General features: G+C 34.4%; 2 protein-coding genes and 1 long non-coding RNA gene across 7 annotated transcripts; 1 reads left to right on the forward strand and 2 right to left on the reverse strand.

Moving 5' to 3' along the window:
- Positions 1 to 442: 442 nt before the first annotated feature.
- Positions 443 to 1,873, reverse strand: LOC147399275 (S-adenosylmethionine decarboxylase proenzyme-like). The gene has a single exon (XM_086448768.1). The coding sequence runs from the start codon at positions 1,723 to 1,725 to the stop codon at positions 610 to 612; it is 1,116 nt and encodes a 371-aa protein (XP_086304894.1). The 5' UTR covers positions 1,726 to 1,873; the 3' UTR covers positions 443 to 609.
- Positions 1,874 to 7,919: 6,046 nt separating this feature from the next.
- LOC147399276 (uncharacterized) lies at positions 7,920 to 16,219 on the reverse strand. 4 transcript variants are annotated; one of them, XM_086448774.1, is made up of 9 exons: positions 16,031 to 16,219; positions 14,790 to 15,014; positions 12,914 to 13,109; positions 10,958 to 11,128; positions 10,721 to 10,837; positions 10,149 to 10,346; positions 9,921 to 9,980; positions 9,733 to 9,831; positions 7,920 to 8,244 (listed from the first exon to the last, which is right to left on the reverse strand). In XM_086448774.1, exons 2-9 carry the CDS (start codon positions 14,930 to 14,932, stop codon positions 8,128 to 8,130), a joined length of 1,101 nt encoding a protein of 366 aa, XP_086304900.1. In that variant the 5' UTR covers positions 14,933 to 15,014; positions 16,031 to 16,219; the 3' UTR covers positions 7,920 to 8,127. The 4 variants fall into 4 exon arrangements, with proteins under 4 accessions (XP_086304900.1, XP_086304899.1, XP_086304901.1 ...); XM_086448773.1 differs by having other exon boundaries at positions 14,790 to 14,990; positions 16,031 to 16,218; XM_086448775.1 differs by lacking the exon at positions 16,031 to 16,219 and adding an exon at positions 15,103 to 15,288 and having other exon boundaries at positions 14,790 to 14,990.
- On the forward strand, positions 8,129 to 13,865 carry LOC147399277 (uncharacterized). 2 transcript variants are annotated; one of them, XR_015180117.1, is made up of 3 exons: positions 8,129 to 8,265; positions 9,530 to 9,821; positions 13,447 to 13,865. It is a non-coding gene; the product is annotated as an uncharacterized LOC147399277 (long non-coding RNA). The 2 variants fall into 2 exon arrangements; XR_015180118.1 differs by having other exon boundaries at positions 8,243 to 8,673.
- Positions 16,220 to 19,592: the final 3,373 nt, after the last annotated feature.

The following is a 19,592-nucleotide window of genomic DNA, read 5'->3' on the forward strand; positions in this document are numbered from 1 at the left end:
GGGCGATCAAGTCACTTTCTATATCTAAATCACCCCACCATTTTTTTTTTTTTGTCACTTCATGTAAGAAGTAATTGGATTTGGATTTCTACCTGTCTTTTATTCTTCTCTAAAGAGTTCCTCAAGATAAAGATGTCCAACTCTACGGAAAAAAAAAACACTTGAAAACTACACATAAAAAAAAAAAAGGGTTGTGAGAGAGTAAGAACAAATCCTACTGTTCTTGTGGACTTCCAATTTATGTCTCTATTGTGTCAAAATCTCTTAAAAAGAGACAGCAAGTGAAAACTCAAATTTCAAAATATAAGTCCGAAGATGCAATTGGGTTTTTTCTGTTTCAGAACCTTGCTTAGGTCTATAATACTCTATATATCATTCACTGGATGTCTAATAAATAATAAATAAGTAAAATAAATAAAAATAGATTTTACTTGAAAAAAAATGAATCAAAACAAATTCTATATCCCATCAAATTTAACTTAAAAACAAGCAACGTATGATAATTTTTTAGGACATAATCAAGAGTCAAACTGACATAATAAACGACATACCAATAATACTCAAAATAACACACAACTAGGCCTGAAAGCTACTAAAGACCGACATACACTAGTAACTACTCTCCACTTCTCCATCTTCCTCTTCCTCTTCCTCTTCATCTTCATCTTTCCAGCAGCACTTCAGAGTTGACCTTGGTGACCCACCATCACAGTTGCCAGACTTGATGAAACTCTGGTAAATGACAGACCCTCCGTTTTCCAGCAATTGGTGACTCCTCTTCCCAGAACTATATCCCACTACATCAAGATCAGTATCCCATTCAAGTTCCTTAGCAGCAGCAACATCAGCATGTATAGCCATGGAGAACTCCATTGGTTTGAAACATACCAATACCCTCTCAACCAGCTGTTTCAGATCAACAGCTTTGGGGTCATACCCTGATGCTTCAAAACTCGCATAACTGAAGCCATCTTCTGGTGTAACATGAATTGTGGAAATGGCAGGACCTTCAATAGCATTCATAGAGTAACCACATGGATCAAACTCGAAATCATTGATCTCTGAATTTGGCAGAATTTTCCTAATGCCTGAGACAACAGTCATCTCAGCTGCCGAGCTTGATTGGGTCTTGTAGAAGACAGATGCTAGTTTCTTGTCCAAACCAGTCATACACATCTCTAGAGTGTAAGTTTGGTCCATTTCGTTAGCTGTTTCAGCACTAGCAGAGTAAACGTGCCATTTCTGCGATTCAACAAGACTGCCCATCACATATGCATTGCTACCAGAACCAAGCTTGCCAAAATAGCTGTCAAGGATGGCAACTTCCTCTGAAAAGCTACGATGGGGGAATGGTTGAGCTCCCGGAAATGTGAAGCTCCCACGAGTGTAGTTCACTGCTTTAATGGCAAGAGATAGGCTATTTGCCAGTTCAATAATGGGTGGGATCGATAATAGCAGCTTTGTGGTCCCACATGTTTTGATTATAATCTTGTACGAGTAGACAAACAGGCTAGATTCAGAGAGGACGTAGGAATCAACATCAGCATTTGTAAGTGATGCAACTATGGTGCACTCGGCTGGTTTTAGGATCTCATCCAGTTGTGTTTTCGACAGAGATCGAAGGCCCATTCCTTCAGGATCAGCAAAGATGCCAGGCTCAAAGAACGATATCTCAAGCCTCTTCTCATAGCCTTCGAACCCAATTGCAGAGACAGGTAAGGCCATCTCTAACCAGAGGAGAGAGGAAGTAGAAAAAGACAGAAGTAGAAAAGATCACAAAGACAATGGGAGCTAGAAGGGGAAAAAAGAAACTAAAGCAATAGCAAATTATGAACCACAAGAAGTGGTTATGTGTCGACGTGGAGAGAGTCAGGATGGCTTCCGCACGCACTGCAAAAGTGAAACACAAATATGAAAGTCAAAATTAGTATTCGGCAATGCTAGTTGGTAATCATGAATAATTCTATTTAATAATAAAGAGTAGACTTCAACTTTAAGAACGATGATATTGTTGAGACCAAATATTAGAACGTACGTTGGAGTAAGCAGCAGATCTAAATTTCTTGATTCCACCGTGAGGTCGAACGTCTTCAATGCTGTAGCCAAGGGGAGCTTCGTAACATAAGGATTTACTACTACTAGACTTTTTGCCACCTTTTGTCTCCATTAGATCATTCAGTCTGACCTGAATCAGAAACAACTAAAATGTTAGAAATCAGGCAATGAAATCACCAGAGAATAGAAACTATCATTCAATGTTAACCATGAAGTATATTGGGTAATAGATGAACAGCACAAGTTTTATAAAATCAAGTAAATCCCTACAAACCAGACTTATTGAGAATGTTCAATATTTTGTGATGCACAGAATTGCATAAACTAGCAGGAAAGCTATTAGTATCCACACTACTGGTGTGTTGAGTCTTGATTTTTGTGTACATGATCCTCAAAAGTTAAACCTATATTCTTAAACTTCTAAGTTCTACTAGGGCACGAATGGATTAGACCCAGATCAAGCAGCTCATATCTAAATACAAATGCTAGTCAACCCTAAACGGGATCCATAACAAAACATCCCAAACAGATTGTTTTATATTCTCGCATTTAATAAATAATAATAATTGACCTTTCAGCTATAAAATAAAAACAATCACAGGATCTCATTACAAATCATTTACAAACATCTAAATCCTTAATAATGATTTATTTTTATTCATATTAAAAATTACAAGACCATCTATTCCTTCACAATTCCAAGAACATGAATATATCTGTAAACTTGGGCAAGTTTTCAAAATCGGTGGTGTTTCAAAAAAGGAAAAAACGAACCAGTTTAGGTTTTGTAATTGAGGAGGCCGTTTTACAATAATAATAAAAATAATAAACAGGAAGGTCTCCAAGCCAGAGGGGGCTCAAGAACATGAATATACCGGTAAACTTGGGCAAGTTTCAAAATCGGTGAAGCGTTTCAAAAAAAGAAAAATCGAACCAGTTTGGGTTGAGTAATTGAGGAGGCCGTTTTACAATAATAATAAAAATAAAAAACAGGAAGGCCTCCAAGCCAGAGGAGGCTCAAGCTTAAGGCCATCACCAACGGCCCCCCATTTTTTCATACGTTTGAATTGGGAGATGTTCTCCCAAAAAATTTATTATACAAAAAAATAAAATAAAAGCACTCAAATCCATCAGCGTTGGATCAGATTCTTAAAAAAATGGTTAATTTCCAACAAAAAAAAAATGAAAAACAATATCTTGAAATTTTAAAAAATAAATAAATAAATCCACCCATGATTCAATTTAGAATTAAAAATTTTAACCTATTCCATTTAAAGTTTTTTTTTTTTTTTTTTGAAAAACTTGAATCCACCCAAGTTGGATTGGATTTCCAATTTTTTTTTAAATAACATTGACAAACATATATTAGCAAAACTTGAAAATAAAAGCTTAATCAATAATTTTGCATCCAAAATTCAAAAGTAATTTATATCAATATATTAAATATAAAAAATAAAAAACCTCATTTTAAGATTTTGCCTTAGACCTCATCTTGTATTGAGCGGGACCCACTCCAAAGCGGACTCAAACTTGTCCAAGTTTTAAAATCATGCATGGGAACATGGACTCGTCTACATGGTCACCCCACACAACGTGAATATTTCAATCCATACAAGACAATATCATGTAGAATCATCATATAAGATATTCAATCTGTGAATAATAAAATACTTGTTTTTTTCCCTAGATTTGAAGCCAAAAGATTTACATAAGAATTCCCAAAAATACAAATAGAACAGTGATTCATTCAGGGACAATTTATTCAAATAAAGCACATTACTAAACATGTTTCAAACCCTAACCCCATAATAATATTTACAATATTTCTACAACAAATAAAGATCAAACAACGATAAATAAATAAATAAATAACAGAAAAGAGAGATATACGAAACTGCAGATGTGAATAACGAAACAAACATCAATAGGACCGTAAACTTACAGATTTAAAGAATCCTATTAACGAAGATCGATGCTAATGCCCTTATTAGATCTTCCGTGCAAACCCTAGCAATTGCGGAAACAAATTATATTAGAAAACGCGAAAAACAAATCAAAATAAGAAGAAACAAACAATCGAATCGAAAAGAAAGTTCGTACTTACAGATTCAAAGGGGGAGATCGGAACGAAGAACGCCTACCCTAGAAATTCCGGAGTGTTCTCTTTTGGTGTTTTTCTTTGGCCAATTTTGAAAGAAACGTAAATGTGTATATCAACGAAACCCATCGGAAGAGGTCCTTATAAAGAGGAGAGAAATTATATTCCGATATTACCCGCTTATCCCAAATAGAATTACGGTCGAATCCTACGCTTTATTCAAACCCAAGATATGCGGCCCTTAATATTTAGGTGGACTAACATACCCTCCCGCCTAAAATAAATAAAAATTTCTTTAAAAACCTCTTTCCTAATATTTAAATTAAACTCTTGTAAAAAAATAATAATAAATATAAAATTAAATATATATATATTTTACTGTTTTAAAATTTTCTACAATTTAAAAACATCCAAATAAACTTGTTTTCATGTGTTGATAATGAATCTTATATGAAATGTATATGGTTATAAATATATTTTTAATCCTATTGCAGGCATAGAAAATTTTCCCATATCAAAATATATAATTTACAATTTAAATAATTCAATTTAAAAAAAAAAAAAAAAAAAAGAGTTTTAATAATAAGGAAATATGTTCATAAAAATATGCGTGGAAAATTATGAAAGAGGCTAATTTAGTCATTGACATTTAAGCGTGATTTAGACTTTGGGCATTTTTGTAACTTTATTCTCGAGGAACGATTCGTGTGGCCAGCAATGATGTCAGGATTTGTGTGGTGGAGTTTTGACGATAAGAATAAGATGCGTTTCTTCCGCGACGGTTCTGAATTCTGACACGTATCTGAGCTGGACATTTTGGACGGCATGGACCACACAATTTGATGAGTGTGGCATTAGTAAAAGTTGGTGTTACAATAGCATCTCTCTTTTCAACTGGAATAAAACTTTTCTGCATGTGAACGTGTAAAAACAGATGAGTCGTGATAATCTGACTATCCCACGTGTCAAACTCAATCAACTACCTGACGTGACAAATTTGAATGCACTCCTCGGATACACGATTCCTTCAAGATAAACTTTTTTATGAAGAAATGAAGTCTTATATATCCCAAGGAGCATAGATTACAATTTCAAACTTACCACATCAAGTAGTCGATTGAGTTCACCACATGGGGGTAGTTAGATTATCACGATTCAAAATAGGTTTGTTTACCTAATCTAAACAAATCGTGATAATTTGACTTACCCATGTGACATACTCAATCGACACCCTTGACATGACATGATAGACTCAAGAGTTGTTGATCTGTTCTCCTTTATATTCTATCGAGGAGAGTAGATCTACGATTTTAAACTTGTCACATCTTGATTGAGCATGTCATGTGGGTAAGTTAGATTATCAATTTTTAATTTAAGGTCACCTTGCCTTAATTTGTACTTTTTGTAGTGGATGATGAAAATTATTTTCATTATAAAAAAATCTAAGGATTAAAGTTATTTTGAAGACATCTTCATTTGATTTATAATTTCAACATATTTTTTTATTGTTAAAAAAGACTTTGTTCAAGATTTATGTTTATTAGATTTAGTTTATATATACATACATGATGGGGTATATGATGGGGTTCCGGACCTATAAGCCTAACTTGCAAGCGTGAGACAACTAGCCTCTCAGATCACTGTATCTCACTCTAAATCTCTCAGGTACATATAATACCCAATAAATCATATATATATATATATATATATATATATATATATCAGGTAAATAAGGATAAATCCATGTCGATGGGAAACAAGAGAATTTGAACTCAAGACCTCTCTCTTCCTTTTTGAAAGAAATATTGGATGATATAAATTATATGTTACATTATTTACTCAAAACCATATACTAGGGACAAATAATATCTTTAGTGATGTAGGCAAACATTAGGAAGAATTACTTAAAAAAGATCTTGACAGAGGGGTTTCTTTCTAAATAGTCCCTAAGTTTTAGGTGATTTCTAAATAATTTATTTAATTTATAAAAATTGAAAGAAAAAAAATTCCTTAATGGTAACATAGTTTTGAGTATATTAAATTTAGCATTAGTGTAACGTAGGATATATTGATCGCCTCAAGATATAGAATATATTTTACATTATTTATTCAAAACTCTAGATTTATATATACCCATATAATTTTTTTCCATTATGTAATTAAATATTATCTTGTAGATTTCAATAAGGCCAACCTCCTTATTATAAAGTTTATAAAAAATAAAATTAACGTCTTTTTCTTTTTCTATATCTTTTTAGGGAAGAAATCCAAGTTAGTTACCCTCACTAGAGCATATTAGAAACGATAGAATTTACAGTCTAACATGCAGCCAAACTATTAACATCCCTCATCCATAATAGAGAGGATAGATCACCAGCAAACAAACAAAGGATGACATAATCTACCAATTATTTGTTTCTTCAAACACATGGTTTATATACAGAGATTCAAAAGGAATTAATTTCAACTTAATTTTCTTGACCATTCTTCTTTGACTATTCTTCTCACCTTCAAATTCCTTGATGTTTCCTTCAATTAGAAATTAATTTCAGCTTAATGAAACTTTCTAATTTATAATTTCCTTGATGTTTCCTTCATGTGGAAAATAAGTTTTCTAAACACATGTGAACTTCGTAGATATAAACAAATTTCGAAAAGAAACGTCACCTTAGGTAGTAACAAACAATGGCCAATCCAATGAGTCCGACTTTGAAGCAGTGAGGTCGCTTCAAAATTTTGAAGCAACCCTCCTCGCTACAAGACACGTGGCATTTTAAATTTATCCCACTCCCCCACATTTCCATCAAAATATAAATTACCTCCTTGACAATGCTAAGTGTAATACAATGGAGATGGTTTCTTCAAAATTTTGAAGCGGCCCACCGCTTCAAAGTTTTTTTTTCCCCAGTCCAAACTGTGCCTCGCAGTTCATTGCGAACAACCATCCTCCACGTGTACGGCTCACAAATGAAAGCCAATTCCATACGAAAATAGGACACTTCTAAGGCAAGTGATTCACATTCCATAATTGTATGTGGTTATGATGATGATGATGACGATGACAACGAAAACAACCATATATATATATGCATGTATGTAAGCATGAAAGAGATAGACCAACAGTCAAGTGTCACCCATCTCTCTTTAATGTTTGTTGGATGAGATTACCATATCAATGGGAGAATCACAATGAGCTGGTTAGCATTAAAAAACCTTATCTTAGGGTCCTGTTTGGACCACTTTTATTATACAAACAAAAAAGTTTATGTCTCAAAAATAAAAGTGGCTCGTCTAACCATTTCTCTGACAAAGAATTAATTCATTAAAAAAAAGGTTAACAGTTGTCTTTGATGTGAAGAGAGACCTCTCTTTCATTTTACAAGTTAGGCCCTACACTTTGTTTTTCAATGTAAATGCATTTAAAATATAATGGAATTCAAACAGATCTTTAAGCCCACCACATTTTAATGAAGTCAAAAGTAAATGACAAGGAAGCATCTAAGTAACATCCTAATAGGGACCACAATCATTAATTAATAATTAAATAACAATCATTTTAAGCCAAATATTGAAAAAGTAAACAAGAACTTTCCTGCAGAGGGATTCCTTCTTTATCACAAGATGAGTAGATGCCAACTCCACTACCATTGCAACTTTATTTGGATCCCAAACATAGAAAATCTAATACAGATCCTTGTTCTTTAGGTTGTCTTGTTTGATATGTATTTCTAGAAATCACAGAAAGATATTTTTGGACATTGGCAAATTAATCAAATTTCATATTAATGAGTGGTAACAACATATGTGTGCGTCGATTGAAATCATTGTCAAACCATCTGGAATACACTTAATTATTTAAGAGAATTGATTGATGAGTAAAAGAATACAAGAATCGGATCCTGTTCTACGCTTTTGACTATGTGCATTGTGATGTTCATTTCTCTCTTTTGTAAATAAGCATCTTTAATGCCTGACTATCGATTGTTTCTGTTTAAATCTTGGAGCTGCTTCATACTAGATTCTGCAGGTTGAGTCTGGCTTCGCGTTCTTTTCTCGTAATCTTGCTTGAGCTCCTCCAAACGTTTGGATACCTATTAATTAACCAAAAACAAGTGAGTCGTGCTGAAGTAACATTGAAATTGATATCGTTTCACACGTTGGTGTGCACAGAACCATAGATGCTTCTCGCTCGTATCTCAATGAAAAGCATCTATGGTTCTGTACACACATCCAAGTAAAATTGAAATTGACATCATTTCACACATTGGGCGTCATATGACTGCCTAATTCATCCATTGATTTTGGACCATTTCCAGAATAATTTTATTGTCAAAAAGATGGCTCTGGATAGCATTCACCAAATGGACAGTTTTTGGTAGCAACCAAAATCCAGTGGCCTAACATTTGGTCTATCCAGATTGACGATCGTGCCTGCACGGCATATCGTAGTATTACCCGGTTGCGAGGCACAGGTGCCAATTGTGCTAAAGTGACCAAGCACACAACCTCCAAAAAAAAGGGTGACTTGATTCTAATCAATATTCCATTCCAACTATATCTATCCTTACAATCCATAAATAATCAACAAGTAAGCAATTATGCAATTATAAGAAAATTTTGTATGAAGATAATTTAATGTACAGTTTGCTCCCTGGTAAGTAAGAACAAAATATTAAGATAATGAATCTACTATGTGCTTGTTGCCTATCCTTTAAAATGGGGGAAAATAGAAAACTAGAAGACATAGGGAGATGAGAAAGTTTAGTAAGGCATATCAAACTAATATCTTTTCTAGGTGCTGACAATGGGTGCAATCCTGAATCAATTCTTTCCAAAAAAATCCGTCTGTGATGTTTATCTGTGCATTGCCATGTCATATATGTTACACTAAAATGGCATTAACAAGAACTCTATGTTTCATACATACAATACAGAGATACAACAAGCACATACACATTCATGAATAAAGACACTCCTAGTGTCAGGTTTACAAGCAATTTTGGTGTGTACAGGTGTCCATCACTCCACTAGAAACAATAGTTTTTATGTACTAGAACTCAAGATTCTTCCAGGCTTTTATCAAAATGTAGTACCAAATACTAATAGAAAACCAGCGAATCCACTAAAATGTACTCTCAAGCCCAATACATGATAGTAGAGAAGATGTCAAGTTGACAGTTTCAGGCCCAATACATGATAGGAATTCTAGAAAAGTGGAAGAATTGGCTTTTATCAAAATGTAGTACAGAGATTTGGCTTCTCCATAACATCTCAGCCAGCCGTTGCCATGAAAGGCGACTCACTTAGCACCATCAAGTTAATACAAAGAAATAGCTGCAGCTGGGTAAACTCCTTTTTTATTCTTTTATGAAACAGGTACTTATTATGAAGGAAAGATGCCAACAGGAATCTTTGGGATTACAATTATTCAAACACAAGCATGTAATTTATCAAGCTTTAATTCAATTCTTGCGAGAGCAGAAACATAAATGAAAGCAAGGATGCAAAAAGTACGCATATATATTGAAGAAGAAAAAGTAGTGGACAGTGACAGCACGTAAGGAGGGGGAGAGTTAAACCTTGATTGAGTAGGCCATTGGAAGTAGTGTATCTGGGTTCATGGCATCCTCAGGGAAGTTACGCAAAGCATGCATGAGCTTCTCAAAAGGTAATTTTATCTGATCAACCAAATGAAATCTTCAGACAAAGTACAAATTATACCAGTATTTTAGCTCTAAGAGGAATATCAGGGATCAGTTAAACTCACTAAGTCATGGTGGCTATATGCTAATAGGGCCAAACCAACTTTAAAAACAATCTTAACACCCTGTACAAAAATACTCTCAAGTTTTGAGATAAGTATGATAAGCTTAGACCAAAGCAAATAAACAAGTCACCCGTGTATATATATTGTTTCATTGGTAATGGTGCAGCATAAAAATTAGAGAAATAGAATCTGGAAAACATATACAATGTCCAATCTTAGATCACTAACCTCAAAGAGAAAGACATCCCAGATGCGAAGAGTTAAATGAAAAGGGAACGAGTAGGAGAAAACAGTTATGAACCATTGACTCGCATACATGCTTGGATTTAGCATTTCTTTTGAGAAGTGCTCTCCCAGCTTCGGCAATTGGTCTCTCACCAATTGCTCAAACTGAAAGAGGTATTGCTGTACAAGTGGCAATCCCACCTGCTCAACAAGCATAAAGTAACAATTATTAAAAGAGAACAGATGGAAAGGTGAATTATATGGTAGTGAATGGTGCAGAAATGTGTTGGAAAGAATCCAGAACTGTAACTAGATCCACTATTACATACTTCAAATTGAGTAACAAAACTCTAAGACCATTGCCAAATAACTTCAACTAATGGTACATATAAATCGAGATTCCAAGAATAATGTGTTATTTGGAAAGAACAGTTTTGTTGAGCACACGACATTAGGCCCTCTATTACGCAATATCAAACATTCAAATTTTATATTATACAATAACAAGTAATTACAAGTGGATGTAAACTAACATCCTACGAATGAAACCATAGGTACTTAAATAACAAGATTACCAAATATAGTCCTTCCATTGGGGCGTGAACGGCTCCTTTCAACAAAGAAACTAATAGCCAAAATGTATCTTCCTCGCTCATATAAAGAAGTAACAGACCAGCTAAAAATCCCATTCCCTGCATTTCAAAGGCTGAAATTAATTGGATTCGAGAAACTACAAATCAAAGAGTGAACTATGTTGTGACCTAAAACAAAGGGAATTCGACAAATCAGGATGAGTTTTGTTGGAGTCAAACCTGAACATATCCGACATCTCTGTCATACACAGAGTACGCCTTCAGAACGTTGTATAGGGACCTTTGACCTGGTCCATGTCTTTGTTGAAAGAAAACATGTGAAGGGAAAGTACGAGAAATATCTCGTATTATGTCAAGTTCTGAAGTCGATGTCTCGTATATCACTATTTGCTACAGCACAAACACCACTTGATCAGGAGTCAGGGCAGTAAGAAAACAATCAGGTTGCTGAAGAAGAGTATCAACATAAACTAGAACACTAGCCTCAAAAATCCAAAGTACTGCACCCATGATCATAAATAAATAAGGTATGATCCTACTTCAAAGTGCACCTTGACCAGTAGCCAAACAGGCGGGGCCACTGACAAGCTTTATACAAGTACCGTCAACTAGTGATCAACTAAAACACACTCGGTGAAGTTTTACCAACTCGAGAATCAGAGTACATACTACTCTCATCTTACAAAAGATGAGGCCTTGATGGAAACTAACGTTGTTAGAAGAACAGACTAGGGATGAGCACCAACAAAACAAGTACTACACAATTTGGGTCATCATCATCAAAGCCTTACCCCCAAAATTTGGGGTCGACTGGACGAATCTTGTTCTTCCATTCAATTATGTCAGAAATCATATCTTCTGTTAATTATAATGTATCCATATCCACATTCTTTAGATGCTTCACTCTCACTCTTTTAGATGCTTCAACTCATAGTGCATGATTTATCATTAGTCGACCCCTCAGTGTCTAACAGCGCAGGTTCCACATGTAAAGAAAGCCATGCCAGTCCTGTCTTGAGAAGAATCCTGGAGTGTAGCTCTAGAAAACCTGTGCCTTCATATTATATAATTATATGAACTACTTGATGTTGGGACAACCTACATATAATGGTACTAGCTTGAACAAAGGATTAAGGCTAAAAATGGGTAAATTAAGAAGATCTACTGTGCTGAAAATCAAGATTTTAATAGCTGAAAATTAGCATTCAAGGTTAGGGTTTTAGGTAGGATGTATTTTAAGCTATGACTTTATTGAAGCCGATGAGGGCTGTAGAAATTTGAGTTTTTAGGGTCTTAGTAGCTGGGTTTAGTAGTGAAAATAAAGGGAATTGGAGTATAGAAATTGAGTGTCACCACTTAACTTACCTACGCTGATGGAGTCTCAACTTTAGAAGGAACTTGCAATAGCAAAGTAAATTCTTCGTTCAATCTCCTAAAGCAAGAGATTACGGATATTTATGGAGGATCATGGAATGCCATATGCTTTTCTCTTATAACTCACTAAAAGAAGAAATAGAAACTCCTGTCCAAAATAGAACCCTTAAAATAAAACCTAACTAGGAAATGGTTAGGAATGCTCTAGCTGAAAATTCCATTTTTGACATACTAGAATGAAATAGTGCTAATGTGATCTGTAATTCTAACTTTCATTCCAAACACCAAGAACAGATTTCTGTATTTATTTACGAATAAAACTATTTTTTATTGATTTAAAGCCAATGTTGAATGGAGTGGGATTGTAATGCTTGGTAGCACTATCTAATCTCAGCACTAGGTTCAAGTGCTTATGTCCCTTGTGTTGGAAAAAGAACATCATGACTGACATCCAACTTAACAATTAAAATAGATCAGATCTACTTAGTTTGCATACTTTGCAAAACTGAATTGGTTCAAATAAATTTTAGAAATTCAAATGATTATGTTTGGTAATCAATTTTCAACCTTTTGAAGGTGCTAGGTGAAGTGGTAAAGTTTGTGCGTGGTAATACTACATACCCGGGATCAAAACCTCACCTTCACACTTACACCTATCAAAACAAAATCAATTTTCAACCTTTCTATGAAGGATTCAAAACATTAGAAAATATAAAGCATACATGAACAAGATATATATTAAAAAGCCAAGAATTTTGCACAGGCCCCAAGTTTATTGAGCCGAGGAGTAAGAAAAAGTACCTCATAAACCCCAGGGTTCATTAGCAGGAGGTCTCGACTTCCAGATATTAATTGCCAAACAAGACCTCTTAAACAGTCGGGAATTCCCTTTCTTATACGCCTCTTAACTACATGAGGTTTCCTTCTAACATAATGCTTCCAATCACTTCCACCAACCCCAATCATTTTCCTCCACTTTCTAATCCTTCTTTGCTCCCTGAGATGGGTCAGTATTCATAACACCAACACGTGAGTACTAATTATTATTTGAAATATACATACTGTATCAAAGGAATATTCCAAAAGACAAAAACATACTTTAAGTATGTACTTTAACCAGTAACAAATTAGTGATTCAAGTAGTTGAGAGTGGTGATTTACTACATGACTTGGTTTTAAAAAGTGAAAATGAAATGCGAAGGTAAAAAAATATTATTATTATTATTATTTTGCTAACACACATATAGAAAATATATAGTACTAACAAATGTGTGATTTTAGGAAAGAATCTCAAATTTCTCCAAGAACTGACTGAAAATCCCAATTTCTTTTAGATGTTGGTTGAAGCCTGGAATGGAGAAATGTAATTAAAATAAGATGACTGCAGTAATGGGAATCATGGAAGGAATATTTAAAAAGAAGGCAAAGAAAATGGACTTGAGGAGAAAGAAGATATATTTCAGATAATGGTACTCTTCATGTGCTAAGCCCACAATCATTTACTAACAAGCAAAGGTACCATTGTTAATAACCAAGGCACTGCACCATGCAATTGTCATTTATTTGCAAGAAACTGGCTATATAGGATGTTGTCCTCTCTCTGCAAACCGTGCTTCCACATTTTTAACTAGGGAGCTCTTATGACTCATGGTTCTAAGATGACAGAACTGCTAACTTGTGCTGGACAAACTCTGGGCATTAAACATAGATCTTGAAATTATATACTTCTATTTGTATTTCAAAGTTTGAATCTATGCACGCATAAATGATGTAATTGAATCTTTGACATATGACATCAATGATTTCCTTTCTTGACATCGAAGCATTTCCCTTAATCATTAATCATGGGTAGATTTCTTTATCTTTTAGTCATGCCATAGATATACGTTCACCATTTCACCTATATCTCTATATTTTCATTCATCAAAAAAGTTTATATATGCATACACTCTCTTTTCAGAAACAGGAATTTAAGGGAAAATCGTGCAACGAAGACTTGGCAAACCCTGAAAATTTTCTTCTAGTTGTTTATATGATATAAATAACAATTTTACTTGGCGATAAGATTATTATGGGTCATATAGCTAGAAATAAATGCATTTGTAGAAGAAAAAAAATGTAGGACAGACCCCAATAGGTGATAAACTGAGGGAAAGTAGATGAGAAGTATGAGTTGTGCGTAAAAACGACCAATAACAGAACATGCAAGTTGAAGATTTTAAAAAGAGAGAGGGAGACCAAAATGACAACATAAGCTGACCCCAAATTTTGAGATAAGGCTTTAATGATGATAATGTACAAAAATATATGAGCTTGAAATGAATATCCCTATATTTTGCCTTTAAAATCCTTTTACTGAGAGTAGAAAAACTCGTACCCTAGGTTAAGTGTTGGTACAAGTTATTTTCACTTCACAATTATATGACACTCTCCTAAATCATGCATGGTGACCTTTGACAATGTCAATTCAAGCTAAATTAAATCGTTGGCTAATAATCACAGCCAATAGTCCTTAAAGAAAACAATATAAGAACTACCAAAGTGGTCCTAACGGAATTTCTATTATGCTTCTAATATATCTTCGTGGCAGAGACATAACAATTCTTATTAAAAGACCAACTCCAAATATAAAAGTAAAAAAGCATACCAATTTAAAAAATAAAAATAAAAGACATACCTCTCTTGTTCTTTGGCTGACCTACTCTTAGGTAAGCCTTCAGGAGAGTTGTTCAGTTCTTGCTTTACAAATCCAAACCTATCCACTTGTCTTGGAGGCAGAATTGGTCCCGGTTCCAAACCATCTACCCATTTCCTCTCCATTCCACTATCTCACATAACCAATCTCATTCCATAAGGAAAGTGAGAAGATCCTTATTTTCTGGATCACATACGAATGCGAGATCTAAGAAATATGATAGAAGCTTAAAATTTGTAAGTTACACATATAGACTGAATTAATCAAAATAAACAACCAACTAAAGAAAACCCACAATTCAAAAACAATAATAATAAGATTGATGATGAGATTATTCATGATTTGTTAATAGCATCGACTTTGTAAATTCTGAATCGACTTTGTAAGATTGATGATGTGAACTCTTATGAGTGAATCAAACCTGGCTAATTCAAAGTTGTTTGAAAAAAAAAAAAAAAAAACAAATCAAATCAAATCAAATCAAAATTCTGAATAAGATGGGGAGTAGAACCCAATAAAACAGAACAATGAGGGAGAAAAATCCAAAACCCATCCATAAAAGAATATGCTCTTAATGAAACTACAAGACAAATATTTGTAAACAATCAAAAGTGAATTACTATGAGTATTGGCTCTAAGTCCATCAGTAAAAGGAAAGTCATAGAATCATCCCTAGGTCCAGACCATTGGATGGTCTTCGAGATTTGTATCCTCTGAATCACAATTTAGATATAGGGACCATGCCCACGGATGATGGTACAGTACAGGGATGAATCTAACACTCCTATCAGCTGTAATGTACTGCAAATATCCAGAACAGCAAACTATAGTGGTAAACATATAAATAAAAATTAGAAAAAAAAAAAAAAAAACGGTTAAAAACAACAAAGAAAACAATCATTGATTATGTGGAGCTAAGATACCATAATACAAATATAAAGAACAAAAATTCCAGAGTAACATGTAAAAAAATCCACTATACAACATAAAAATAAAAATAAACAAATCCAAACACCCAACTTAAGACAATATCACATAAACAAACAAAACAAAACAATTGAAAGAAACCCAGAATTACATTTTTACAACAGAAAAGAAAAATAATAATAATAATAATACAGGGATCATGTAATGTTTTGATTTTGCAAAGATGTAAGACACTATTGGCGAGAAACCCAATTCAAATAGCAACAAATATCAGTAAAATAGTGTAGAAAACAAACCTGAATTTTGACGTTTAGAGTTTTGGGAGAGGTGGATATTTTATCTTCTGAATCGAAGAAAGGCTCTAAGAACTATTGGCATATGGCTTTGCTCTTTTGGATAAACGCATTAATATACAGTGTCGAACCAGCCAATCAGATCAGACCATAAACAAGCCAAAACAATCAGTCACCAAAAGAGACAAATGATAATAATTATTGATGAGATCATCGTATATGGTTCAGAGATGGGTTGGATATGTTTGAATGGGCCCATTATAATCATAGAAAAAATATTTTAAGTCGAATATCTTAGATGAGTTAAAAGAATGTTGATAGGCGTTTTGTACAAGTGCCAACACGAATCTCGAGTACATCATCAAGGATGTATGTATGCCAACAGAGCACGTAGACATGGTTGTTAAGCACCTACACTAGTGCCAAACACCGGTGGCACCAATATTAGTGGCGCTGACACTAGTACCCATGGTGCTAGCGCCAACACCAATAGCAAGGCCTTCGGATCCATTTGGGACTTTTTACGTTTGAGCATTTACGGGATCCTTCGTCGACACCCAGTTAACTGTCATGCCAGAACCACTTTGTGACTTCATTTGCTCAATGACTTGCATTCTACGCCAACAACGCTCTAGCCAAGCTTTGAATGGCACCTACGGTGATGAACATCTCTAACTATGGGACTTAGACCAAAGTAAGTGAGAGTATTCAAGGCAAGGTTTGGTGGACCTTAGGTAAGAAATTTGAAGATGGCAAGGTGGACAGATGCGTAATACCTGAGCTTTCTACTTCGTGTGACGGAGGTGTCAACACTGTTGAATGTTGATGGACCCCTTTAGCAGACTGTTGAGTGCACTTACCTCTCTTAAGTTGGCTTCTCTATTGACACAAACAGATAAATAAAAAGGGAGTCAAATTAGGACAACCCCTTGTCTTAACTATCCACTTAACACCACTTGGCTTGAGATAAAAGAAGAAAGAGAGATCCTTCTATGAAAACTCAAGCAAGACTCTTAAACGAACAATAGGAATCTTACAAGGGCATCTTTTTTGCATATTCTATTTGTCTCTAAAAACTCTCTCATTTTCCCTCTCTCCACCACCTGGCATTTTATATCCTTCTTGGTTTAGGTCCTATCAGTCCTTTTGTCTTTTCCTCAATCAAACAATGACCACATAGTTAAATATGGACATCAGATCTTAGTCATCCTGCAAATCTAACCATATATTTTAAGTCATTGTCTGCGAACAATCTTTTAGGTGAACATTTGATTCCTTCAAGATATGATTTCAGGTGTGTTTTGAGTGATGCCGCTCTTAAGTGAGAAATTCAAGGACATCTAAAGTAGATATTATATATATATAGAGGGTCCTGTTCAGCAACAAACATTTTGGCAAAACATTTTTCAAAACATGGGTTAGATGATTTGGAATGGGCTGATTTTTGGTGAGGATGATCTCTACGCTGAGGAGATCATCCTCACCAAAAATCAGCCCATTCCAAAACTTCTAGCCCCAATTTACTAGTTGAAAAATCGTGGACCGTCCATTTTTTGTAAACCATTGTTGATGGGGTTAGAAGTTTTGGAATGAGCTGATTTTTGGTGATGATGATCTCCTCACCGTAGAGATCATCCTCACCAAAAATCAGCTCATTCCAAAACCTCTAACCCATGTTTTGAAAAATGTTTTGCCAAAATATTTGTTGCTGAACATTTCCCATATATATATATATATGGGGACGGTTCAAGGGTCATATGAGAAAACATATGAAAAAACTTTCGTTTTTCATAATAAGAGTTAGAGGTTTTGGATTGAGCTGATTTTTTGCAAGGATGGTCACTATGAAGAAAAGATCATCCTCACGAAAAATCAGCTCAATCAGAAACTTCTAAATCCATCAAAAGTGATTTACAAATTAGTGATAAAAATTGGTAAAAAATCGACGGTCCACATTCTAAATCACTTTTAATGGGGTTAGAAGTTTCAGCCCAATTGGGCTGATTTTTTTTTTTTTTTTGATGATCTTCCCATCATAGAGATCATCCTCACAAAAAATCAGCTCAATCCAAAATTTCTAACCCATATTTTAAAATTTTATTAAAAATGAAAGTTTTTACATATGTTTTCTCATATGGCCCTTGAACCTGACCCTATATATATATATATATGGATCCCGTTCGGCACCCTACGCTTTACCAATTGTGTTTTGTCCTACATGGGTTAGAAGTTTTGGAATAAGCTGATTTTTGGTGAGGATGATCTCTATGATAAGGAGATCATCCTCACCAAAAATTAGCCTATTCCAAAACTTTTAACCGCATCAAAAAATGATTTACAAAAAATTGACAATCCACGATTTTTCAACTTGTAAACTTGGGGTTAGAAATTTTAGAATGGGCTGATTTTTTAGTGAGGAGGATCTTCTAACTGTAGAGATCATTCCTACCAAACATCAGCCCATTCCAAAACTTCTAACCCATGTAGGACAAAACACGTAGGGTAAAGCATAGGGTAAAGTGTAGGGTGCCAAACATTTCCCTATATATATATAGGGGACGGTTCGAGGGACGTCTTTGAAATCGAATGAGAAACCCATGTTTCTCATTTGTTAGATTTTGAGAAAACAACGGCTGAGATACGTCTTGATGTTAATTCCAAATTAGAATATAAGTTTTAGAATTTTTAAAAAAACTCCATCGTTTTTTTTTTTTTTTTTGTAAATAAAACTAACTCTCTATTTCTATTAATATTTCTCTTGAGTCTCGACAGAAAACCCAAACCCTTCATCTTGACAGAATGATTGAAAATCCAACCCTTCATTTCTTGATTGACTGAAAACCATATTTCTTTTCTCTCGATCAACAGAAATCACAGGAATAGAGCGAATATCACACACACACTCTCTCTCTCTCTCGATCAAAGCTTCTTCTTCATCTTCTCCTTCTTTTTTTAGCTCTTCTTCTCTGCAATCATTTTTTCTTAAATATGTTAGTTTTTAAATTTCTGTATGGAAGAATGTTTGAAATAAATGTGAAATAGAGTGTGCGTGCACTGAAGTGGCTACTTGGCCGCATTTTGATTTTTGTTGCTGCCTTCATGAATCAATTAGAGATGTTTATTTGCATGGTTTGTAAAAATTTCTTCTGAGTTTTTTAAGGGATTTATTTTTCATGTACAAAGATTCGTTATGTTGTTGAAGTGATCAATTACTTGCTACATTCTCATGGTTTGTAAAAAGGTTTTGGTGTCGTCTAATTGAATCATGTTCTCTCCATTCAATTATGCCAAAAGACACATGTTTTGTTATTGGAAGTGTTCAAGTATGACTTTCTTTGTTCTGTTTCTTAGACATGTCAAAATATTTTTGCCTGTTGATGGCTGACATTTTACATGTCTCAAAATTTCAAATCTTATAGACATCGAACCTGATCAATTATATATGTGTGTGAAGGTTGAGAAGCATGTGCATATTTGCAAGGATGCAGAATGAAGATATGTGGAATCCATGCTCGAGAGAGCATGGAAGACGATTGTTGATCAAACCATGGGGAGATGCAGTTGT

This window comes from Akebia trifoliata, chromosome 7 (genome assembly GCF_017979445.1).
Source record: "Akebia trifoliata isolate Shusen 1 chromosome 7, ASM1797944v1, whole genome shotgun sequence".
NCBI classification, from domain to species: Eukaryota; Viridiplantae; Streptophyta; class Magnoliopsida; order Ranunculales; family Lardizabalaceae; genus Akebia; species Akebia trifoliata.